This window comes from Ostrea edulis, chromosome 1 (genome assembly GCF_947568905.1).
Source record: "Ostrea edulis chromosome 1, xbOstEdul1.1, whole genome shotgun sequence".
NCBI classification, from domain to species: Eukaryota; Metazoa; Mollusca; class Bivalvia; order Ostreida; family Ostreidae; genus Ostrea; species Ostrea edulis.
Genome location: NC_079164.1, coordinates 101,669,679 through 101,697,095, shown reverse-complemented (window position 1 = coordinate 101,697,095; position 27,417 = coordinate 101,669,679). Strand labels below are relative to the sequence as shown.

The 27,417-nt window shown below is 35.5% G+C and overlaps 2 protein-coding genes and 2 non-coding genes across 10 annotated transcripts; 1 reads left to right on the top strand and 3 right to left on the bottom strand.

Moving 5' to 3' along the window:
- Positions 1-692: 692 nt before the first annotated feature.
- Positions 693-12,316, bottom strand: LOC125669546 (SAGA-associated factor 29-like). Of its 6 annotated transcripts, none has more exons than XM_056141401.1 (10): positions 12,076-12,316; positions 9,012-9,162; positions 7,879-7,966; positions 7,405-7,477; positions 7,197-7,261; positions 5,130-5,232; positions 4,376-4,558; positions 3,792-3,885; positions 2,045-2,113; positions 693-1,084 (listed from the first exon to the last, which is right to left on the bottom strand). In XM_056141401.1, exons 2-10 carry the CDS (start codon positions 9,153-9,155, stop codon positions 968-970), a joined length of 936 nt encoding a protein of 311 aa, XP_055997376.1. In that variant the 5' UTR covers positions 9,156-9,162; positions 12,076-12,316; the 3' UTR covers positions 693-967. The 6 variants fall into 6 exon arrangements, with proteins under 6 accessions (XP_055997376.1, XP_055997386.1, XP_055997394.1 ...); XM_056141411.1 differs by having other exon boundaries at positions 12,184-12,309; XM_056141419.1 differs by having other exon boundaries at positions 7,891-7,966; positions 12,184-12,309.
- Positions 12,277-27,296, top strand: LOC125669576 (ceramide synthase-like). Of its 2 annotated transcripts, none has more exons than XM_048904182.2 (5): positions 12,277-12,531; positions 14,654-14,740; positions 21,395-21,599; positions 22,873-22,968; positions 24,573-27,296. In XM_048904182.2, exons 1-5 carry the CDS (start codon positions 12,401-12,403, stop codon positions 24,843-24,845), a joined length of 792 nt encoding a protein of 263 aa, XP_048760139.1. In that variant the 5' UTR covers positions 12,277-12,400; the 3' UTR covers positions 24,846-27,296. The 2 variants fall into 2 exon arrangements, with proteins under 2 accessions (XP_048760139.1, XP_055997414.1); XM_056141439.1 differs by lacking the exon at positions 12,277-12,531 and adding an exon at positions 13,765-13,962.
- Positions 16,185-16,258, bottom strand: Trnay-gua (transfer RNA tyrosine (anticodon GUA)). The gene has a single exon. It is a non-coding gene; the product is annotated as a tRNA-Tyr (tRNA).
- On the bottom strand, positions 16,429-16,502 carry Trnat-agu (transfer RNA threonine (anticodon AGU)). Its single transcript has one exon. It is a non-coding gene; the product is annotated as a tRNA-Thr (tRNA).
- Positions 27,297-27,417: the final 121 nt, after the last annotated feature.

Genomic DNA, 27,417 nt, shown 5'->3' with positions numbered 1-27,417 from the left:
TATTTGAAATGTGCAACTTGATTTTATAGATCCTTTAAATTAGCCACAAATTAAAAGAAATCAAGAAGTAGGAAGTAAGAGTGGGAGCCAGAGGAAACGTATTAGAATTCCAAACCGAGCCACCATTCCAACTGGACCCAGTGTAGTTATTGAAACAACCGCAGTGCCATTACAGTGACAATCACAAGACTGAGTTTTTAATTATATTTCATTTATTTTTGTAATAATTAGAAACAAAATTGATGTAAAAATAATAAAGATGTAAAGTGTACCATTATCTGTTATATTTCCTGACAACAAAACGTGACATATACACAAGTTTTCCATCTTTATACAAACTCAACTGCCACGGTGGCCTTGTGGTTAGAGCGTTCGCCCCGCATGCGAAAGGCTGGGGTTCAAATTCCGGCTGTGACAGACCTAAGTCGTTAAAAAGGGTAGTGACAGTTCTATTGCCAAACGCTCTGCATCAGGTGTTAATGGCACGGGTCCTCTGAGATGACCTTAAAAACGGATGTCCTATATCACAGTAGGTGTGGCACGCTAAAGAACCCTCACTGCTCAAAGGCCGTAAGTGCTGAGCAAAGGCCTAAATTTTAAGCCCCTCACCGGTCTTGGTGACATCTCCATATGAGTGAAAAATTCTCTCGAGAGACGTTAGGCAAGATACAATCAATTATACAAACTCTGCATCCTTTTCAAGATTTATTTCGACACAAAATGTACAATACCAATTGGTTTAATACAAAATCATATTGATAAGCTTGATATGATGTGTACATTTTGTCATACAGAGACAAACTACTTGTGCACTTTAAACAAAGTAGCTGAGTTTTCTGAACGTCAACGCAAGTTAATACAGAAGCTGACATGGGGAGGCGTAACTCATGATCAAGCTCCGCCAACAGAGAGAGACGGACCCAACGTGTCGCCTCAAATTCCACAACCAACGTCCCAGAACAACACTTCACTTTTTCTTGTCCTCCTTGCAGCAGATGACATATCTCTGTGCTACCAGGAGAGGTGGGGAGTAACCGTCGGGGTAGGAGGTGTCCTCGAAAAGCACAGAATAATCGTCCTGAGGCTGAAAATGACACAAAAATGTCGTGATTGATATAGATCCAACAACACTTGCTTGTCAGTAAATGACTTGAGTTTGTTATTTTTTTTTTAAATTCACAAAAGTGCAAAGATTGCTGGTGGTATGTTTTTTAATTATAAAAAATATGTACACAAGTCATAGAAAATTGGCACCTAGCAAAACCTGTTTCCCTGTAACATTCTCTTGATTATTCGGAGTGAACTGATCATATTACAGTGAGGTCAAAGTTCAGAGTGAAAGAAGTCAATCACATATGAGACTGTATGAAAAAGATATTCTTTTCAGAAGTAATGTAACTTGCAACGACAAAAAGCAAAAAAAAAAAAAAAAACAACAACGAAAGAATGGGAGAAATATATAGGTTTTACAACTCTTGTACTCTTGTTAATTATATCATTAGTTTTTTCCCCCAATGTCATTTTGTTTTCTTCAAAATTCATAAAAGACAGGACCTTGCTGCATGTCTTTTGTGACTTAAAAAAACCCACAAAACTGGAGCCAGTCACTGAACGCTAAATACTAAGAATTGCACAATAAAAAAATTCTCCACAATTTTACTTTGGGTGAATGATGAGCATTATAATTTTTGAAATACCACTTTCTCATAAAAGATAACTGACAAAATATATCTAAATAATGCTTTCTATATTTATTTCTTATTAAAATGTAGTTATTTGCCCTTTTTGTAATACAGTGTAAAACAATAAAACTGTAAAAATATTATCTCCCATGAGCAATGACAGTGCTATGCAAAGTTACTTTTGTGATTCTTCAGCATTTCAGAACAAAATATCTTATGTGTAGTATTTTTATCAATAAATCACCTTCCACAATATTGTTGCATAAATTACTACTTAATGTATATAATACACATATTAATTAACGAAGGGGATGATCAATTGATAACAGGGATTTTTTTTTTATACAGAAAATGATGTGTACCTTTCTTGGTGGTTCATGGATTAACGCTCTGTAAAAGCATGTAGTCTGGGGGTACAGGGCCAACACAAGCTGTAATGAAACAAAACACATGTAGTCTGGGAGTACAGGGCCACACAAGCTGTAATGAAACACACACGAAATAAAACGCATGTACTGTGGGTAAAAAGAAACGGCCGGTACATAATGCAGAGTTAATTCATACAAGCCATATCATGTCAAAATCAGGTCATCTTGACCTAGTAAAATAATGTGCTTTAAAGTCATGTGACATGTCCCCACTACAAGGATTGGTTGAATATTGTTTAACGTCCCTCTTGAGAATCTTTCACTCATAAGGAGACGTCACCATTGCCGGTGAAGGGCTGCAAAATTTGGGCCTATGCTCGGCAATTACAGCCCTTGAACAGGGAGGAATCTTTATTGTGCCACACTTGCTGTGACACGGGCCTCTGTTTTTGTGGGTTAATCCGAAGGACCGTCCCATTTAGTTGCCTCTTAAGACAAGCAAGGGGTACTGGGTACCTATTCTAACCCGGATCCCTCGACCTCTATGTGTGTGATCCACTGCCTATATTACAATGTACAACCATACAATTCCCTGGTGATGCAGACCTTATATTTATAGGCGTGGCACACCTATACATACAGTATGTATATACAGTGATCCACCGGTATAATGCCAACATATGTACCTATGCAATTTTGCCATTATAACGGGGTTGGCATTATATAGGGGGTGGGGGGTGTACAGCTGTCATAAGAAATCAAACAAATTTTATCTACTACATCAATGTGCTATTAGATTTCGGTGTGTCCTCCATACTCAGATTTCAAAAACAATACTGCATATTTCAACTCAGATGATTATCGTTTACGTAACTTATTATCTGCCCCAAACTTTGATACCTGGAGGACTAACGGTGGATAATTTGTTAAGCCTGCTCACTGAAATTTTCCTGCTGTTGATTGGTGATAATTAGCGGGGGTGATTATAATGGTAATTGACCAAATCGTAAATGTAAATAGGTTGGCGGTATGCGGGGGATGGCGTTATAACGGGGTTTTACATAACGAGGAAAACGGGACTTTGAACTTTTTTGGCGATATGCGAAGGTGGCATTAGAACGGGGGGCAATATAGCGGGGGATCACTGTAATGCCAAGATTCTGACATTGACAAAGGCCTCACACAAATACACCCTGTCACTGAGTGATATATTAATGACGACAGAATGCACTCTAACATCGGTATACTGTATATTTCTAAACAGACATGAGGAAATTATCATCGCATAACTTAGTGGAAAGCACCACTCACGAAATAAAATTTACTTGCTTTTATTGAAATACACGTAAAAACTCTTATCTAACAGTCCAATCATGAATTCATGTGTTTGCGATTTCATTTCCAAGTGCAATCTGCTTAAAATCAGATCTTTGATCTGCTCCGTTATTGTTATGTCGATACACGCAAAATAAGGAATATACAAACGGACTGATGATGGACATAAAAATCTAAAAATCACCCAAGAGTAGGAAGCATATTATATACACATGATTTACCAATTATATATCATGGCAAAAGCAACAACTAAACTGTTCACCATGTAAAACAATGCATTTATTCAAATTTGTCGGTAAGTTGCCATAGCAACCGCATTTTAAGTACATACTCGAGTTTTTACACACAGCTCAAACATCGAAATCTAACAATTACGGATAGCTAGCAGAAGATTCGGAATACTTACAGTGTCTTTAGTAAACAGTGCATCTGGATCTGTTTCTGGATTTGCCTTCCAGATGGGCAGAGGAACAATTCTCCTCTTGCTCAGGGTGTGTCTCCTACAACACAAAGGAAGTGAACAGATTGTCCCTTCACCTCACCAAAGTGGAAATAATACAGGGTCTACCCTCCACATCCTAAGTCAAATTACTAACAATATTCCCTCTTGAGTTTAGATAATATTGCATGAAACAATCATTGCATATACTGGTACAATAAAACATGGTTATAGTGAACCTCCAGGGCCAGTAAAAAACAGTTCATTATAACCAAACTTCATTATACAGTAAAACACAGTTATAGCGAACCTCCTGGGCCAGTGAAAAACAGTTCGTTATAACTGAACTTCATCAAATTTAGTACAATTTTCGTTATTTCCACTTACTGGGGAATTAATATCACTTCACAATAAGCATGAATTCGTTATCTTTTACTGTACATCAAATGGTCATTCTTGTATTTTCCATGATCAATGTATTCTAACTGCATCACATTCCATAAAAAAGTACTTATCATCAAGTGAAAAATCTCCAAAACATTACAACTTACTCCTTGCCCTCATCTGCATCAATGTCGTCCACGTCATACTTATTGGAGCCGGGATTAAAATTGACAACTTCCGCAAGGATCCAGTTCTCTTCGTCGTCAGACTTAACACGTGCTGCCACCTTGTCACCGGGCTTGGCCACATAATTATTGTCAGCTGACATGGCACCACACAGTGGTGGGGGCCTGCATCAGAGAGAAAAGAATCTAATATGGGAGCTATAATAGAATGACGAATAAAAAAGACATTACATTGTTCAGAAATGTCAACAACTGAATAGTGTATTTTTTTTTCGGCAAGAGAGATTGTTGTGTTCTTAGTAAGAGATTGTTGTGTTCTTAGTAATGGAGTGTTGTGTTCTTAGTAATGGAGTGTTGTGTTCTTAGTAAGAGATTGTTGTGTTCTTAGTAATTGATTGTTGTGTTCTTAGTAAGGGCTTGTTGTGTTCTTAGTAATGGGTTGTTATGTTCTCAGTAAGGGATTTTAATTTGTTCTCTTTGTAAGATTTTGTCAATGAGTTACTTTTAAATAATCATGAGGTCACTACAAACGACAGTATGTGTTAAAATAATATGCTTCAAATGCTAGTGCACATGTGATTAGTGCATTCCTGACTGCTGATTGGGCTTAATCAGCATTTCTATGTAAATTTTACCAACCTTTCCCAGTTTGAAGTTAGGACTAGCAACATTTTTACCCACTTTTCCCTTGGTTTGGAGTTAAGGCTAGCAACATTTTTACATGAATTCTACCCACCTTTCCCCCGGTTTGCTGACCCACAATGGCAGAGTCTGAGCATTCTGCTGTAACATCGACATCAATACACCTCGCCTCATGATTGGCTTGGGGCGGTCAGAATCTGAAAATGATTTATGTTGCAAAATGTGCTTCACGTGAATTGCTGTTCATGTGAACATTTCATATGAATTTCACATCAATTTTCAAGTAAAAAAAACTCGCATTAATTTCAAATGTACAGAAATTCACAATTTTCCCCCCTCACAACATGCAAAATTTACTTGTAAACTTTTTACTCAGCACACAGAATAAATCATCTCCTTAGAAGGGAATGAGAAATATTTACATTCCCATGTTTTTGCCTTTGATATCTTTACAAATTGTAAGGATAACCATTTAAACAATACAATGCTTTATTTGTAGTTTCATTGGGTGATGAAGGTGGCCAGCATTGCAGAAAAAAATGCAAAACCCGCACTAGCCGGCTATGCAAATTTTTTCTGCAATGATTGCTACCATCATCAACCTATGAAACAACAAAGAAAGACATTTCATTGTTTGTAATTATATTTTTATGAATTATATAATATAAACAAGAATTTAAAAGATCTAAAACATCATATGGTTGACCCATTACATTAAATGAAACAGCCAATGTGCCCTTTCACCTTGATGACACTCCATATTTGGTCATGATTTTGCAGACAGGTGGAACTAGAAAACTGGATCGAACTAGTTTGCAAGAAACATGTATTTATTGCATGATGAAAGCAATGTCAATTTCAAAAGAAATATAAGATAAAAGATTCAGTGAATGTAAATATTTCCTCATGAATGCAATGCATGTATGAATAATATAAATTATAATATAAATATAGTACATGTACTTCTATTTCAAGGGCTGGGAATTCCAAAAGAGGTGAAGGTAGAATAAAAATACATTTCATTTTCAAAAATAGAAAACGGTATGAACTGCAACACTTCACACCGACATATTTTTCATGGAGTGCTAACATGCTTCAAGAAGTATGCCAGAGCGGAGTGTCACAGTTCATACCTTTATGTGTTTTCAAAAATGAAATTTATTCAAATTAGACCCAACCTTTGTATAAGAGTAGCAAGAATGAATTTATATGCATATCATTAATGCTTTATTTTATATATTTACCGGCCTCTGATGTTGTACTACCTTCATTTCGTTGTTTATTTACACGTAAATCTAATTTGACAGTTTCTGCATATACCCACGTGTTAAATCATCAAAACAATCTTGAACTTTCGTAACCTTAATTCTCATTGGATAATTATCCGGAAGTACGTAATTTAACCTCTATGGGTGGTACTAAAATACAGGTAAAGTTCATACCCTCAGTATTCTATTCAATATATTCAAAGTTAGGATTTTCTATTGTCCCAATTTAGTATAAATACCCTGATTTTTGTAATAGTTAGTTGGGGGACTTAGAAAGCATTAACTTGCTGTAAGTATCTCACTTTAGATTCAGGCTTATTAGGTATTGAACAGGTTGCATCAGTCCTTGTCTTTCTCTGATGGCTCCTGTTAAATCATTTTTAATAATACCCCAAAACCTAAAAGTTAGGTAAATAAATATAAATATATATATATAATGTAATTGAGATAGGGGTTTTCATTTTTCTTAAGCCTTTCCCCCATCAAAGTTAGGTAGGAACTTCATTGTCCCTACCCTGGGTTGGGGGTTGGTTTATTATCATTATAGACTTTACAGTCAGAGACAGGATTTTTCCTGACCATTTTTGTATCATTGTTGAATGTTTTATATATTTTTTTCCCTTCTAAGTGTGTTGTTAAACAAACGTCATTGTCTGCTGAACTGTGTTGTCATTACAGCTGACTCAGAGTGTGAAATACAGCAGATATCAACATACTCGAAAATAAGACCAAACAGAATTCAAATCCAAAAGAACCTGGCAAATAATCAAAATTTAGGTGCAGGTGAACAATTACATTAAAAGAGTATCAAAACGGTCAAACCCTCCCATTACACAACGTGGTGCCATTAGGTACCGAGGATTTAATCCTATTATATATGTTACAATACTGACCTAATCTTCTATTTTCTCTGATACTTTTCACCTCTGTAATTTTGTCAAGAGCTTTCCTTAGCAACCTGTAAAAAATGACTAGTGCTTATATATCTGTATGAATTACCATTTTTACTTTCAAACTAGAAAAATCAGACAAATTCTATTTATGTTCAGAATAAAATGGATGTAACTCTTATTTCAAAAAAGAATTAGAATAACACCGTACTCTGCCTCCAGCTCGGCGTCCTGCATGGCCGTCTTATATAGACCCTTTAGTTTGTTTTTGTAGTAAGGTGTAACTGAAAAGAATAGAAGAGGGGCTTTAATGCCAGAAAAACAATATACAATTTATGTAGTCTTTTGTTAATCAATAACCATAATTAAATCAAATGTTTCTCAATAGAATAATAACAAAATGGTTGAGATGGAGATATAAAAGTAAACAAATGTACCAGTTTAAACTAGTACCCGGTATATGAAAAAGTTCAGACTGACAGACAATGGAGAAACTTCTAGCTTGGCTGAGCTCAATCAACATCTGACATGAAGAAAAAAGTCCAATCTTATCAAAATTAAATGTTAGATCTGCTGGTTACATGAACTATATGTGAGCAGGTGAAACGATCTAATTCTAATTAAAATGAAAATGTTATAAATAAAACTTTCAATTTAAAAAAAGAAACAAAAAACCTGGCCTTACTTTCATTCTTACTTTTTTGTTCCTGTTGCATTCTCTCGTGCGTCTTGGAGATGTTTGTTAGGTTGTGCTCTCCCTGGGCTCTTTCATCCTGTTTCAATAATTTACAAGATGTTTTACAAATCTGAACACTGTGCAAAATAATTCTACCACAAACTGGTGCAAGTGAATCTCAAAGATAATGTTCTGTGATTGTTGCTTTAAAATTATTGATTATATCTGTGATTTCATTAAAAACTGTACAGTTCTAGTACGTAAACCAAGCCTGAGAAATCTCAGAGAAGGATAGACAATACTTCATTCTTACTAGTAAATATTTCTCATCACAAACCAGTTTTTTAATGTCTTTCGTAATTGCTTAGGATTATCTCAGTTGAAAAAATTAGTCACCACAAACCAGCTTTATATCACTGGTAAATTGCGAAGTAAGTTGTCACGAATATAGTACCTTGTAAGTATGTATATAAACATTCCTACCAAAACAAAGATATACTGTGTGCCTTGGACATGCATCAACTCAACAAGCTTCCACAAAACTAGACAGTTTACCTCTCTTATACATTCAACTGGTATTTATTTCCTATTTTTTTTATCATGATAAATGAATTAAAGGGTTACCTGGATCTGGTGTATAAGACTGTACAGAGAGTTACCTGGATCTGGTGTATAAGACTGTACAGAGAGTTACCTGGATCTGGTGTATAAGACTGTACAGAGAGTTACCTGGATCTGGTGTATAAGACTGTACAGAGAGTTACCTGGATCTGGTGTATAAGACTGTACAGAGAGTTACCTGGATCTGGTGTATAAGACTGTACAGAGTTACCTGGATCTGGTGTATAATAGTTACTTGGATCTGGTATATATTATAGTTACCAGGATCTGGTGTATAAGACTGTACAGAGAGTTAACTGGATCTGGTGTATAATACAGTTACTTGGATCTGGTGTATAAGATCATGCAGAGAGTTACCTGGATCTTGCTCATTATGGATTTTTCTTGCATGATACATTTTTTTTCACAGTGTTATGATCTGACCAGTTAGATTTCAACAATTTTGTCTGAGGCGTGATAAAAGACTGTACAGAGAGAGAGTTACCTGGATCTAGTGTATAACACTGTACTGAGAAAGTTACCTGGATCTGGTGTATAAGACCATACAGCTCTTTCAGTAGGTCTTTGATCCGTGTTTCGGCTACAGCTGTGCTAGTGGAGTTGTCGGATGTTGAAGGACTTTGGCTGGTTCCCCCTCCCCCACTGTTTGTCTTTGTGCGTCCCATCTGTTACCTACAAAACCATAAACATGATTAAGATTATGCTTACCGTTTGTTATCTATAAAAAACATTAACATTTTAATTTCACTCAAATGAATACAACAAGGATTAATTAAGATGAAAAGAACACAGGTCTATGTATTATGATGTATGGCAATGTGTGATATGAAATCTGCAGACATCAAATTACACGGCTAGGTAAAGTTCTCTGATGTCTCATGATTTCACTACCAAAAAAATTAATCAAATATGAATTCTAAAAAGAAACATATCCAGGGCTTATTTTGAAATGAAAGCAATGGTGGTTGGGGTTTGGGAACACCTTTAGGCCCCATTTTGTTGAGAAGTGGATGTCCACGAAATTTTGCCCCTTGAAGCTGATGAATCTTACCGATTCAATCCATGGGAAAATTACCCATCAGTCATACATCAATGCTGGGGGGGCCAGGACTACTGTATATACTCGCCTGTAAGTCGGTTCGCCTATAAGTCGGTTGTATAGTTTTTAAGTTATTTTGTAGGGAATTGCCATTAACCCATTTATAAGTCGGTGTAACTGTTTTGAAAAAATGGTTGATAATTTCAAATCGATGCTCTAATGTTTTTAGCTGTGTTTCAAATAATATTTTGAAAAATGCGCTGACATTTGATATTTTTTTCTCTTGACAAATCAATTTCATATCAATACTCTTATGTATTTATCTGTGTTCCAATAATATTTTGGGATATGACATCGATACTTCATTTTTTATTCTCAACAAATTAAACAGTTACTATTTTGTTTATTTCGTCCATGTTTCTGTTGTTTAAAAAATACTAGGCTATACATTACACCGTCCAGAAAAATACCAATCTTCTTAGGACACTCTTGTAAGTCGGACAGAGTTCTGGACCAAAATTTAACTCCAAAAAATCCGACATATAGGCGAGTATATGTACAGTAACCGTTCTTCTAGAAGTGGTACCTGCAGATCTGTCCACAGGTACCAGTCCCTAGTGCCCTCTGCAGTTAAACTCACCTGGCTGTGTTTGCTTTACCTGTGAATATTTCAGTTAGGTTATATGTACATGTAACTATGTTTCCAAATAAATGTATAAGTTTTATATGGCTAGCCGTTCTGTTCTATGCATGAGGATTGTGTATATCAGTTGGTATGTAGGTTATTTCTACAATTTTATTCATACTTATAAACCTACTGATCTTTTAAAAAAAAAAAAATTAATAGCCACTGTCCCCCTGGCCTTATTGCATTTTGTAATCTGGCTACTTAATGTATGTTTAATTTTTATTCTGGCTACTTAATGTATGTTTAATTTTTATTCATGCTACTTAATGTATGTTTAATTCTTATTCATGCTACTTAATGTATGTTTAATTTTTATTCATGCTACTTAATGTATGTTTAATTCTTATTCATGCTACTTAATGTATGTTTAATTCTTATTCATGCTACTTAATGTATGTTTAATTCTTATTCATGCATCCAGAGGGCCCGTGATTGGTGAACAGAGAACTACAACAGGAAGAGAGAAAATGCAATGGACCAGACTGGGATATGAACCCAGTCCCCTGAATCTGTAGTCAAGTGCTCTACCAGCTATCTAGCCAACATGATCGAACATGTCTGACCACCACATTCCTCCCTATTCATAAGTCTTTACACCCTTTTTTTTTTTAAAACTATATTTTATTCACAAAGACAGCAGGCATAGCCTATTTTAGCCCCCTCCCTCTTTACACCTTGAAGATGTCAACCCAGGATCTTTATCCCCTTGCAGACATTTTCACCTGTTGGTTCCATCCTAAATATCACTGCATTTCTACAAGTTGTACAAGACATTTTGGTATTGACTATAAAATTTCTGGACAACCAACTGATTTTCCCTCAATTTTCTTGGATTAAGCTATGCTGTAATGTACATTATTGGTGAATAAAACCGCTACACTGATCCATCTCTCCTATTAGAAATCGACTACAGAATGGACTCCCACCTGTATCATACAAGAAGTTGGGTGTTGCATAGTTCAACCCATGACACTGTTAGTAGTTTAATCTCTTCACAGAGATTTATTATCATTTATAGTTAAGGGAAATATATGGGGTAAAAGAATACAGTAAAGTCGGAATAAAATGCTGCAGATAAATTTCTCCTTTTAAACAAATTATAGTGGACAGCCGGGTTTGATCACTGGTGGCCAGATAGCTCAGTTGGTAGAGCACCTGACTAGAGATTCAGGGGGCCCGGGTTTCAATCCCGGTCTGGTCCGTTGCATTTTCTCCCTTCCTGTTACATTTGGTGCCGTTGACCACCCCTGGACTTGCAGGTGAAAGTCCTGCCAGGAGCAAAAGAATCTGGGTTGTGTGTCTTTGAGGACAAAGACAATTTATGGAGGAGGTAATGTAGTGGACAGCCAAGTTTGATCGCCGGTGGCCAGATAGCTCAGTTGGTAGATTACCTGGCTAGAGATTCAGGAGGCCCGAGTTCGAATCCCAGTCTGGTCCGTTGCATTTTCTCTCTTCTTGTTACAAAATCATAAACTGCTTAAAAACCCCCGAAAAAATAATGTCTGCAATGTCGGATATTATTTCAATATTTGCACTGTGGTGAACTGGTGAAGTTAACGACATGATGTAGGCTAAATAGAAAGTTCTATCGTTAAAATGATAATATCCTACGGACCCGGTTTAACGTGTGATGAGAGCCTGTCCCGAGACATAGTCAGATTATTCTAACTAGATGTAGGCCTATACAGACTAAGGACGCTACAGATGTACACATGTATGAAAGAACTCCACGAAAACAATGTCATAAAAACGGTATCAGAATCCGACTAACCTTACACATCATTCAGTTGAGTAACTAAGTAATGTTCTTACAGACAGAAATCATTACAACTTTGAAAATTAACAATAATATGATTACCTGAAAAAAATGAAGAACGCCTAAGGCTCTGGCTGGCTGATCAGCTGAATGGTTTGTTTGTTTATACCGGAAGTTGAATTTTCGTGCTTATAAAAAATATTGTGTTACCTTCAAATTCATTAAAATGTAAAATTGCGACTCCCCACCTTTAATACAAGTCGCATTTGTTTTCTACAACATGAACAATATTTCCTGTAATGTCTCAGTAAAACTTCGGGATCAATGTACAATGAATCTGTAACTCATATTGCAAAAGCGTTTTTGATTCGATATGATTTTTTTTATTACGATAACTGTAATTGGTCAATGGTAGTTATCAACAAATATGGACGAATTAGGCGTATTTATTTGCGGTTGCATTTTCTTTCCTGCATGCTTTATCGCTATAAGACATTTTTTGTACAACTTTTTTGGCTCAAAGCTTACTGATGCCGACGTCCACAATGTCACAGAAAAGTAAGTATTCAAACCAGTGGAAATTTCGCTTTTTCAGAACCGGATGCCTTGTCCTGATGTTATCTGTAACATACCAGGAAAAAGAAAACAATGTGTGTAATGAATGCTTATTGTATACATTGTATGAGTAAATCAGAGATATATATGAATTATATCTTACCTATAGGCGTGACCGTGTTTGAGGGTGAAGCAGAAAGTATTGGCATTAGAATCTTATATCAACAGGACAAAAATTATATCCAGAAGTTAGCACCTAACGTGTGAGGACAAAGCTCTATCAAAGCATCCTTACTTTAGACATTTGATCCGCCTATTCATTGAAATGCGGGAAACAAATGCAATTGATGTAAATAGTGCATTGTGACGTCATATTCAGCGACAGTGTTTTATAGCAATATATAACTATTCACAAACATACTCATCGTCGTAAACCATGGTTTAGAGTTCACACACACTTGATGGTTGAGAGAATTGATTAGAGGCACCTGTGGGTAACCAACGATGAAACATAGGAGACATGGTACAATCACGTTAATCGAAGAGTGATTATATGAATAAGATTTACATGCTTTTACGGATTTTATGTAACATATAGAATTATGAGATTCAAAATAGAGAAATACATGTCCATGCACTCCTATTTGTATCGACACCATTTTGATAAAAAATTTCAAGTTCCATAGGAATAGTTTAATTTTTCATTAGTTTTTTTTTTATATTTTCCTTTTATTAGTAAAACATGTATGTATATATTACCTATAAGGGAGAGCTCCGCTCTCACGGCCCTTCGTGAGAGGACTTCACCTCTATAACATATGCATATAAATGCAAGGAATACCATGTACAGTCAACTGTATAGATATGTCAAGAAAATGCAGCTGTAACAAGAACACTAGGCTTTCTTTGAAGAAACTTGGGACGCTGCAAACCATCAGTCAAAGCAACAACTTACTGCACTCTGATCAGACCATCGATCGAGTATGCATCAAATATATGTGACCAACATCGATCTACCCTGGTTAAAAAAATTGAACAGGTACAGTGAATAGCAGCCCGCTTTGTCTTCAACCAATACACAGATCTATACCTCATCAGGATGCATTACCTCTCTCCTTGACCAACTAGATTGAGATTCACTACAGGACAGAATAACTCAACATCGACTCGTAATGTGGTATAAGATCCAACACAATCTGATGGACATCAACCTAGATTTTTATTATATCCCAGGAGACAGCAGAATGAGAGGGGGACACAGATCTAGACAACATAGTATCACCAAGGAAGTTTACAACAACTCCTTCTTCCCTCGATCAATCAGAGAGTGGAACCACTTATTGGAGGCAGTGAGAGCAGCACCAACATTAGAAGCATTCAGGGCCAGTTTAACCAGCGTGCCATGCTCCCAACTACTGCACCACTAAACTACAAGTTAGTTAAGCCATCGTGCCCTGCTCCCAACTACTGAACCACTAAACTACAAGTCGTCTACATTTTAAATGTATATATGTAAATAGCCTTCTGGTTTACTCAACATTGTAAATGAATTATTGGCCAACATTTTTAAAATATATCATTGTTTTGGTAGCAGATTTTCTAACTCACTGAAGTTGTAAAACTTGGTTACAAACTTTTATTAGAATTATAAGAATGCATGTGGTATAGGAAAGAGTGTCCTATTTTATTACCAAAATTCTCACTTCCATAGTCTTATAATAGATTCTGTAAGCACGTTACACAAACGTTTGCAATTTTAGTCACATGCAGTACCACATACTGCATCATCAATTTGCATAAATATGAACTAATTTCATTGTGTGATGTAGAAAGAGGGTAAGAAATTCTTCATTTCATCTTGATTCCAACATTAATACTCCACAATGCATGATGAAATATTGTACAGACTGTAATATGTATGACTAGTAATACTTATGCATCACATTGTTCATCTGTACAGTAAAACATCAATGCAATAAATGTATACATGTTGATGAATTTGCCCTGCAGAATTAACTGCATATATTGCATTATCAAACATGGTCTATTTAATCTGGTTAAAATCAGATCTTTGATCCACTCCGGTAATATTATGTGGCTACACATTGTCAGTGGTGTGTTTCAGATGTGTATCCAGTATTCAAGCTGCAGCAGCAACCATTGTGGGTTTATTGATAGCAGCTAAATGTCAGACAAATATCATGACAGACAGGTATGTTTAATTTGTTTTGTCTGTTTCTTTCACAGCAGAAACTGTAATTTTTATACGATATGGGACGTATTATGGTATGGCGATCATGTCCACCTTTCCCACTCCATGTCTGGCTCATAACTTGAATACTATGAGACTTAGATTCATAAAAAAAATTTCAGCTGACACATCTTGGGTAGAGGGTGGGTCGCACTTTTAAGTTAGTTCACTGTAACCTTTGATTAAGACCATGTGACCAAATATGGCAAAATCCTGTCCGACTCGTAACTGCAAAATTATTTGGTCTAGTATCATCAAAATTGGTCAGTTAATGCATCTTAAGAAGGTGTGTCACACCCTAAATCAAAGTCACTGTGACCTATGATACGCAACTTCCGAGATATCAACTCTTCTGTGATGGAGGTAAATTCAGTATTCTGTTGAATGTTGGGTGGGTACATAGATGTATACATATATTATAGACTATGGCTGTGTAAATAAGGATAAAAGTTATGAAAGCATAAAATTTGTTTATATCAGCCGTTGGTATACATTAAACTGACCATATCAAGAATAATATTTGTTTGAATAAGGCCATTAAATTAAATATGAATTTATTTTTTATTTCCTCTTCTGCACGAGACTTGATACTTTAATGAAAGAAAGAATGATGATGATTATAGATTTTTGTTTGAGTAATATTTTATTATCAAAGACTCATAAACTTTCTAAAATTGTGTTTCCCAGCAGTTTGGGTGGTTGCATGATGTCCGATAATCATCCTATAGGCAATATATTATGAAGGTCAAGTGATAAGCAAATTTTGTACCCACATCGTGTGGACGAAAGTATATGTTTTGCGTCTCACTGTGTGTAAGAGTTCCACAAAGAGAAAGAACTATTGAGCAACTCGGAAATTGCGTATTAAGATGATATTGCCATAAATGGCATAACCCTTTTTGGGGCTCGTGTCAATCTGACTGAATTTCAGTCTTATATTTTTATAATATGGGTCGTATAACTTTACTCAGATTGAGCTCATGTAGATATGAGTCCTAGAATCAACAAACTTTGTCAAGTTGTACATCTGTATAGAAATGTAAATTGTAGCTTAAAATCAGGTCATTAAAACTCTTAATATGGGAAGTATTTAAAAAAAACAACCAATGTTTTGTAGTATAGGAGAGAGAAGAGAAAATCTGTGGCTGGACCGGGAATCGAACCCGGGACCCCTGCATTACTAGTCAGGTGCTCTAACCACTGAGCTATCTAGGCCGATATCCACGGTCCGTATAGCCCTAATTACTACATTCCTCCCTCCTTAAGATCAATTATAATTTTTTTTTTTATAATTGCATGTCCTTCAATATCAACCCAGGTTCATTTCGCCCCTGGCGGGCCAACCTGCACCACCAGGGGTGGTCACGGCGCACCAAATGTAGTATAGGAGAGAGGAGAAAATCTTTGGCTGGACCGGGAATCGAACCCGGGACTCCTGCATTACAAGCCAGGTGCTCTAACCACTGAGCTATCCAGGGCAATATCCATGGTCCGTATAGCCCTAATTACTACATTCCTCCCTCCTTAAGATCAATTATAATTTTATAATTGTCTTTCAATATCAACCCAGGTTCATTTCGCCCCTGGTAGTCTACCACCAAGGGTGGTCAACGGCACTAAATGTAGAATAGGAGAGAGGAGAAAATCTTTGGCTGGACCGGGAATCGAACCCGGGACCCCTGCATTACTAGTCAGGTGCTCTAACCACTGAGCTATCCAGGCCGATATCCATGGTCCGTATAGCCCTAATTACTACAGTTTTAAGGGAGGTAATCCCTACATACATTTGAATGTTTGAGAGTAATTCAGTAACCCTGTTCAATAATCATTACTTCAAGTAATATTCATTTTTTATCTTAACAAATAATGTGAATACTTATTTTTGTTTCTAACATTTGTAGCGGTCAGCCGGGTTTGAACACCGGTGGCCAGATAGCTCAGTCGGTAGAGCACCTGACTAGAGATTCAGGGGGCCCGGGTTCGAATCCTGGTCTGGTCTGTTGCATTTTCTCCCTTCCTGTTACACATTAATGATATAAATATATGCAGTATTGTACTACAAAATTTGCAAAGACTTAACAAGCACATCACAGAACAGACAGAGGAAGCGTTTCATGGCAATGATGAGATGTTTGAAGCAGTTTAATCTCTCTGTCCAATCAAGATTCCATTAGCCCTTTGGGGGTAAGCCATGGTGTTTCAGAGTTCAGCTGGAGATTCAAAGATTATTAAAAAAAATAAGAGCTAAATTACATCTGTCCAGTTAAAGATTAATTAATGAATATAATCTTTGTACAACCCAAAATAAATAATTCATACCATGTGAGAGAAATTATCTATAGATATACATAAAAATATGTCTTGAAATATTTCTGTTGTTTTTTTAACAATTCAAGAGATATATTGACAAGTCAATTGTAGTGTGCAGTAGACACATTGCAAGGAATAATTTTAATTTTATCTCAGACCTAAAAGCAAGGATATTGTTGCAAACTTTGCACCAATTAAGGTAAACATGATTTTATGTCATGCACTTTTATTTGTTTATAATGAATAAACATCTGAAGGGCGTATCACGTGCCGTGGCAGTGCACTTCATTGTAAAATGGAAGAACTCTACTGGTTTCAACCACAGAGCTTCAATATGTTGAACATTCACAGATTTCACAGAATCCAAGGCACAAGATTTGGTGAAGTACTTTTTAGTTTCAGCTAATCAAGTCCCTTTTATCAGCTTCTTGTATAAATGTATGTATATGTATTGAAATACAATTCATGACATTAGAATCTTTTTTGGAGCTCAAGAGTACTATACCTGCATTTTTCAGCCTTTTGAATAATGTATAATTGGCTGTTTATGGTAAATTTTCATCTGTTAAGTAGAAAAGCCATGCATGCAGATTGAAGCTTGGAAATGTCTAGAGAAGACATTTGTAAATCTTTTTGTAAAGCACTTGTTTAAATATGTCATCTTATGAAATATCTAGTTCTATTGTCTTGATATTTGCTTTAGAAGCTTTTCCAGTACAGGTAAAGATATTCATTTTCTGTGCGAATTCATGAAGAATATGTTATGATGTATATTTCAGACTTTTCCATCTTTTCCATCATTGAGAAGTTTGGTTTTTAGCTCACCTGAACCGAAGGTTCAAGTGAGCTTTTCTGATCGCTTTTTGTCTGTCGTCTGTCTGTCTGTCTGTCCGTCTGTCTGTTAAACTTTTCACATTTTCAACTTCTCCAGAACCACTGGGCCAATTTCAACCAAACATGGCCAAAAGCATCCTTGGGTGAAGGGCTTTCAAGTTTGTTCAAATGAAGGGCCATGTCCCTTTCAAAGGGGAAATAATCACAAAAATGCAAAAATAGGGTGGGGTCATTTAAAAATCTTCTTCTCAAGAACCACTGGGCCAGAAGAGCTGAAATTTACCTGAAAGCTTCCTGACATATTACAGATTCTAGTTTGTTCAAATCATGGCCCCCGGTGGTAGGATGGGGCCACAAGGGGGGATCAAAGTTTTACATACAAATATATAGGGAAAAACTTTAAAAATCTTCTTCTCAAGAACCACTAAGCCAGAAAAGCTGAGATTTACATGAAAGCTTCCTGACATAATGCAGATTCAAGTTTGTTCAAATCATGGGCTCCGGGGGTTGGATGGGGCCACAATAGGGGATCAAAGTTTTACATACAAATATATAGGAAAAATCTTTAAAAATCTTCTTCTCAAGAACCACTGAGCCAGAAAAGCTGATTTTTACATGAAAACTTTCTGACATAGTGCAGATTCAAGTTTATACAAATCATGGCCCCCGGGGATAAGATGGGGCCCCCTTAGGGGGATCAAAGTTTTACATACAAATATATAGTTAAAATCTTTTTCTCAATAACCACTGAGCCAGAAAAGCTGAGATTTACATGAAAGCTTCCTGACATAATGCAGATTCAAGTTTGTTCAAATCATGGGCTCCGGGGGTTGGATGGGGCCACAATAGGGGATCAAAGTTTTACATACAAATATATAGGAAAAATCTTTAAAAATCTTCTTCTCAAGAACCACTGAGCCAGAAAAGCTGATTTTTACATGAAAACTTTCTGACATAGTGCAGATTCAAGTTTATACAAATCATGGCCCCCGGGGATAAGATGGGGCCCCCTTAGGGGGATCAAAGTTTTACATACAAATATATAGTTAAAATCTTTTTCTCAATAACCACTGAGCCAGAAAAGCTAATTTTTACATGAAAACTTTCTGACATAGTGCAGATTCAAGTTTGTTCAAATCATGGCCCCCGGGGGTTGGATGGGGCCACAATAGGGGATCAAAGTTTTACATACAAATATATAGGAAAAATCTTTAAAAATCTTCTTCTCAAGAACCACTGAGCCAGAAAAGCTGATTTTTACATGAAAACTTTCTGACATAGTGCAGATTCAAGTTTATACAAATCATGGCCCCCGGGGATAAGATGGGGCCCCCTTAGGGGGATCAAAGTTTTACATACAAATATATAGTTAAAATCTTTTTCTCAATAACCACTAAGCCAGAAAAGCTAATTTTTACATGAAAACTTTCTGACATAGTGCAGATTCAAGTTTGTTCAAATCATGGCCCCCGGGGGTAGGATGGGGCCACAAGGGGGGATCAAAGTTTTACATACAAATATATAGGGAAAAACTTTAAAAATCTTCTTCTCAAGAACCACTAAGCCAGAAAAGCTGAGATTTACATGAAAGCTTCCTGACATAATGCAGATTCAAGTTTGTTCAAATCATGGGCTCCGGGGGTTGGATGGGGCCACAATAGGGGATCAAAGTTTTACATACAAATATATAGGAAAAATCTTCTTCTCAAGAACCACTGAGCCAGAAAAGCTGATTTTTACATGAAAACTTTCTGACATAGTGCAGATTCAAGTTTGTTCAAATCATGGTCCCCGGGGGGTAGGATGGGGTCACAAGTGGGGGGGGGGGGGGGGGGGGGGTCAAAGTTTTACATACAAATAGATAGGAAAAAGCTTTAAAAATCTTCTTCTCAAGAACCATTGGGCCAAAGAAGTTGACATTTACATGAAAGCTTTCTGACATAGTGTAGATTCAAGTTTGCAAAGGGTAGTTTGGGCCATAATAGGGACTAAGGTTTTACATGCAAATACATATGGAAAGTCTTCAGATATGGGCCAAGGTGACTCAGGTGAGCGATGTGGCCCATGGGCCTCTTGTTAGTGACTTCTCCTCGGTCATTCATTTCATTTGTTCTGACTACTATACATGTGCTGTATCAGACATAGATGTACTATTTCTTTCTATTGATACATTCTTACATTTTGACATCATGTTGAGACTGCATACTTTGATTTATCAGATCCAAACACTGAGAATGTTATTTGACTAAGTGACAGTAGGTACATTGTTGAATCAGATGTCCTTGACTTTGAAACGGGGTTCAACATCATCAAATAGCCTTATCATGGCTGCAAAAATTTTATCTGTTTTTTTAATTTTCAATTTTTCTTCCTTAACATTGCTTCAAGGAGGAAATTTTTTCTTGAATTTCTAAATATTTTTTTACTGATCGATGGGGCAAGCTCTGTTTGCATTCCACAATCTCAAACCATTTAATAAAACTTGCTTCAGGTCGGGTTATTATCTCTAATGCATTATGAACATAGCATTATAAAGTCTTGTTAGTATTCCCTGATTTGCAGTGTAGATGCGTGAGAGCCGAATATTCAAAATACATATTAGATGAGAAAGAACTTTTTAGTCAGAGATGTACTATAATGCAAAATGTATGCATATGATAAATGCAGCTGTATTAATTAATCTGAAAGTCTGGTGCAGTGACCTGGAGATCAGTCACTGGATTTTGTAGATGTGCGCTGACACTGTGGTTGACTCAGAATCTCTGTAATTTTAGATGGACGATGTCACTCAGCGTCATTCAGGTTGACTCAAGACCATTAGTGTTACCATGGTTACCGGTAGTTGTTACTTTTTGATAATTGGTTGATCTTATATCTATTCATTGCCTTCAAATTCTAGCTGACCAATGTACTAAATCAGACTGACCAATGTACTTGACCAATGTACTAAATCAGACTGACCAATGTACTATATCAGACTGACCAATGTACTAAATCAGACTGACCAATGTACTAGATCAAACTGACCAATGCACTTAATCAGACTGACCAATGTACTAGATCAGACTGACCAATGTGCTAAATCAGACTGACCAATGTGCTAAATTAGACTGACCAATGTACTAAATCAGATTGACTAATGTACTAGATCAGACTGACCAATGCACTTAATCAGACTGACCAATGTGCTAAATCAGACTGACCAATGCACTTAATCAGACTGACCAATGTGCTAAACCAGACTGACCAATGTACTAAATCAGACTGACCAATGTACTAAATCAGACTGACCAATGTACTAGATCAAACTGACCAATGCACTAGATCAACCTGACCAATGTACTAAATCAGACTGACCAATGTACTAAATCAGACTGACCAATGTACTGAATCAGACTGACCAATTTACTAGATCAGACATCTCTTCAATAGAGGCAGACTGACCACACCTGCCTATCTTTTCTGTTTCAGACACTGGTTGACCAATACATATGCAATATTTGGGATGCCTTACTTTTACTATGACATTTTTGCAATGTACTGTACATATATTTATGTCAAACCTGAAGTGCAATCCAAGCCTCTTCTACAAAGACTGCAAGATTTTGCTGAAAACTCAAAAGCCATTCTGATGCATCATGTTCTTCTGCCACTTATCTTATTTCCAGCAATCATAGTAAGCATTAATGGTCATTGTATCCTATATACAGAAGTGCATGTTGTGTTGAGGAAGAAAACGATTAATGTTGATTAGAAGATTTACAGTTCACAAATGTTTTGCTCCTTAGAGTGACAAAATTAAGTCATGTGGAAGATCCTTTATCTTGAAGGTTTGTATAAACTGATTATGTGGAAGATCCTTTATATAGTAAAGGCTTGTATAATCCGATTATGTGGAAGATCCTTTATATAGTAAAGGCTTGTATAATCCGATTATATGGAAGATCCTTTATATAGTAAAGGCTTGTATAATCCGATTATGTGGAAGATCCTTTATATAGTAAAGGCTTGTATAATCCGATTATGTGGAAGATCCTTTATATAGTAAAGGGTTGTATAATCCGATTATGTGGAAGATCCTTTATATAGTAAAGGCTTGTATAATCCGATTATGTGGAAGATCCTTTATATAGTAAAGGGTTGTATAATCCGATTATGTGGAAGATCCTTTATATAGTAAAGGCTTGTATAATCCGATTATATGGAAGATCCTTTATATAGTAAAGGCTTGTATAATCCGATTATGTGGAAGATCCTTTATATAGTAAAGGGTTGTATAATCCGATTATGTGGAAGATCCTTTATATAGTAAAGGGTTGTATAATCCGATTATGTGGAAGATCCTTTATATAGTAAAGGGTTGTATAATCCGATTATGTGGAAGATCCTTTATATAGTAAAGGGTTGTATAATCCGATTATGTGGAAGATCCTTTATATAGTAAAGGGTTGTATAATCCGATTATGTGGAAGATCCTTTATATAGTAAAGGCTTGTATAATCCGATTATAATACAAACAGGAACAGAGTAGTACTAAGAAATTTTTACATAGGATTGTATAAATGTTCCGGAAACTATTCAGATATCATTAATTATCTCAAGATCAGGCTACATTTTAGGAAAGCAACATGTCAACATTTTTCATATAGTGAGGATTGAAGCTCGTTAAGATCATCACCCCGGGTCCGGCCAGTAGATTGAAGCTTGTTAAGATCATCACCCCGGGTCCGGCCAGTTTGACCTAATTAGGGGTTCAAAATTTTACATTGATTGGAATATATATGTAGGAAAAGTTGAAAGTCTTTTTTTTTTTTTATCAAGAACTAGAAATCAGCAATGTAAAATCTATGAACAAGGTGATGTGTTCTAAACTTACTCACTTCATCTCTGTTTGAACAAGGGGACTCAGGTGAACATAATGGTCATGAACCTGTTGTTTTCTTTTTCAGTTTTTCCGTAAAGGACTCGGTGATTTTTTTGTGGGAGTCCTATATATGTGCGAATTTACCATTCCCTTCATTTCTGCAAGGATGATTTTAGCTCAGGTAAGATGTCGAAGAGTCTGTAATATTCTGTACAGTGGGAGTATGTAGAATTTTGTACCTCATTAGATCTTACCACTGATTTTTGTAAGAGTAATGTTTGCTTTGTAAACTTTCCACCTAACTTTACACAACCATTAACAGTGGAATCATTCAACAATTTTCATGGATTGCTCAGATTGTTGATTTCATTGATATGGCTTCCGTACAATGAAACATTATATGGGTTATGTACATGTATTTCATTGTACTTTGAATTTAAATTCACCCATGGATATTGATCCCCACAAAATCTATAATGATTCCACAATGTTTTTGCCTTAGTTGTATACTGTTTTACTAATTTCAGAATGAGTCATCTCATATTATAATGAAATGTTTCAGAGTCATAGTTCTATAATTGTCATACCTATTTTAGTGTATTAAACATAATGTCTAATTGATGTACAACAATGAGTTCATGTACATATATTTTCTCTAGTTTGACAGTCATGAGAGTTTCATTATTGATTTAGTTATTTCAGGGATTGTCAAATATTTAAAGATTCATTCATAAAGATAATTGGAATCTATATGGACTTAAATTTCAAAAAAATGTATTTAGATTGAAATTATATTTTGTAGCTAATTGTTAGATATTCATCAATTAACTACTGGTGTTGATTGATTAGGAGATATTTACCATGTTTATATTCAGGAACAGCTGGTGAACATATGTCACATATAAATGATGATCAATCAAAGTAAAAGTTAGAATTGATGTTTGAACTGGGTGACACAGGTGCTTTACTCTGATTCAAGAGGAAATCACACAATCATCAAATCAAATCCAATAGCCCCGACCATAGAAAAGGTCTTGTGGAATATATGGGTTTTATATTGACAGATGAATGTGCACATATTTTCCAAGATCTTTATATGATATACCATTTGAGACACAGGATCAATTTGTGATCAATCAATCACAATTTTTATATTCTGCCTGTGTGAAAAGCTAAGATCTATCAAAGACCGCATATCAGAAATTAATGAAAATTCTGTGCACATATATCTCCCTGGAATAATGTCAATTCAAGAAGCATACTTTGTTTTATTGTATTTCTATGTTGTCATGTTTATATAGTTACAGATGTTTTATTGTATTTCTATGTTGTCATGTTTATATAGTTACAGATGTTTTATTGTATTTCTATGTTGTCATGTTTATATAGTTACAGATGTTTTATTGTATTTCTATGTTGTCATGTTTCTATAGTTACAGATGTTTTATTGTATTTCTATGTTGTCATGTTTCTATAGTTACAGATGTTTTATTGTATTTCTATGTTGTCATGTTTCTATAGTTACAGATGTTTTATTGTATTTCTATGTTGTCATGTTTCTATAGTTACAGATGTTTTATTGTATTTGTGTGTTGTCGTGTTTCTATAGTTACAGATGTTTTATTGTGTTTCTATGTTGTCATGTTTCTATAGTTACAGATGTTTTATTGTATTTCTATGTTGTCATGTTTCTATAGTTACAGATGTTTTATTGTATTTCTATGTTGTCATGTTTCTATAGTTACAGATGTTTTATTGTATTTCTATGTTGTCGTGTTTCTATAGTTACAGATGAAGCACACCTGGTACTACATTGTGGCTGGTCTCTCCATGATTGCGTCATTCCTGTTGTCCCGTGTGCTGGTGTTCCCGTTCCTGTACTGGCAGTACGCGGTGTACGCTGGCCTCCCCCTGGATCAGGTCCCCATGCAGATCCCTGTAAAGTGTAACATTGGCTGCCTGATGATCTTGGTACCACAGCTTTACTGGCTCTTCCTCATGGTTCGCGGGGCGGTCAAAGTGTTCTACAAAATCTACCTCAAGTCCAAACTCCACTGACGCAGGGTAAATCTGCAGAGAGTGATGTCCTAGCCCTCTGTTACCCATCTTTCATAGTACAGTCAGTACTGTCTAATCCAGCAACTGTGCAATCCATTTCACTGTATAATTTGATTCTAATCATAATTATTCTTCATTGTTTGTGTTCTCACACAGTGCAATCTGACATTTTGTCATATCTTATGTCTCATAATGTCACTTAAAGCATATAATAATAATGGTGATAATAATAATATTAATAGCCTTTATTTATCCAGGATTACACAAATTATCATACAGCTAGATTTCATTGTAATCCTGCACATAAAGGTTTTACTGTTAAATAATGTTGCATAGTATGGTAGAAAAGGTGAAAGTTTTTCTTCATGGTTTGACTAATGGGAATTTAATCTTTTCAAATAATTAATACCATTGAGGAAAAAGAAACCTTTACGAACATTACATGTTTTGCAATATTACTTGTCATGATATGGTCCATTGTCGCTAGCCACGGTTCTGAGTCTGGTAGTACCTACCCTACATCTGACGTAGTGTAAACGGAGACAATACGCGTGGCTTGTGACGATAGATATTGTCATGAGGCAACAGAGAGTGGTCAATATACCGAAAGGTAAATGACTTCACTGTATTTTTGAAGTTCAATGAATTTTTTTTTCATTTCAAATGATATTGCTTAATCCAATTGATATGAAATTTAAACTAATAAATAGCTACAAATAAACTTGTATGAAAAATTACAGAAAATCATATTTTCATTTAATAATTTTCTGACACTTAAAAGCTGGAGTTTATGATTTAAAACATTAGACAAAAAATTATTTGGTGAAGAAATTTATCAACAAGTAATACTTGCTTTTGAATGATTAAATCTCGTAAATGGTTATTTAAAGGAATAACTGGTATTTCAAAAATTATGTTAAGAAATGAAAAACATTTCCTAATATGGTGTAGATTTTATAAAAATTGGATCAAAAATGGCTTTAATGAGATAGTTTTAAAAGCATCATTTTATATGAAAAAGAATTTTTAGATTTTTATCTGTTCTGGTACAGTACTTTGGTGTCTGGAGTTTCTTTGTGATTAGCAGAATGCGGTGCTTATTTACACGTTATGATATGTAACTGTGATTAGCAGAATGCGGTGCTTATTTACACGTTATGATATGTAACTGTGATTAGCAGAATGCGGTGCTTATTTACACGTTATGATATGTAACTGTGATTAGCAGAATGCGGTGCTTATTTACACGTTATGATATGTAACTGTGATTAGCAGAATGCGGTGCTTATTTACACGTTATGATATGTAACTGTGATTAGCAGAATGCGGTGCTTATTTACACGTTATGATATGTAACTGTGATTAGCAGAATGCGGTGCTTATTTACACGTTATGATATGTAACTGTGATTAGCAGAATGCGGTGCTTATTTACACGTTATGATATGTAACTGTGATTAGCAGAATGCGGTGCTTATTTACACGTTATGATATGTAACTGTGATTAGCAGAATGCGGTGCTTATTTACACGTTATGATATGTAACTGTGATTAGCAGAATGCGGTGCTTATTTACACGTTATGATATGTAACTGTGATTAGCAGAATGCGGTGCTTATTTACACGTTATGATATGTAACTGTGATTAGCAGAATGCGGTGCTTATTTACACGTTATGATATGTAACTGTGTTGTGATTGATTTAAATCTGTGATAACACACGTTCACATTCCAGGTCACATATTTCATGCTCCATACACTATTGACCTATTTTATACCAGTATAGATATTTGACAGTTATGCTAATGGTGTAATAGTATTTTAACTTATTTTAAGTACTTCTTGATGATTGATTATTTTTGTATTTTTATTGGTCGGAGGAAATGAGGCCTCCATACAACTGAATTAGCATTGCTATTCAATGTCAGATTTGTCCAAATGTTGTGCATGCATCTCCAGTAACATTATTTAATGATATATATCTGTACAGATAGATATTAATTTATTTTGCAACTTTATACATGTTTTCAGAAGTAAGAAAACTGTATGTAGAAAGAAATTGAGGTGTTTTTTCTTATTTATATGGAGAATTAAGAGATTATAGACCATATGACCTAATTCTTACATGTATGTCTGTAAAGATTGAGACCTGAAACATATAAAGACAGTATTTCTTTTGGAGATGGACATTATGTAAGATGAGAGAGAGAAAGATGTCACTGTTCAATAATTCTTCTTAATATCCAATGTTAGTCTTGAAATGCTCTGTGGAAAATGGACACCTTGATTTGCAATACATTGTATATATATATATGTATATTTCTTTTTCACATGGTACTAGCTATGAGCTAGTTTGTCATCACAATGTGAATAACATTTTCAGCTTTTCAGGTTTCATAGTTATGAAATTGAAGGATATTAATAAATGTGCAATAAATTTTTTAGAATGCCATTAATCAAATGTTTCCGTATAAAAGAGGCATTAGGTGCCCAAGTCCTGTTTGCCAATTATGTACTACCAGAATAGCTAGAACACTTAACAGCTTTCGTTATTCCAAAACTACCCCAGACAT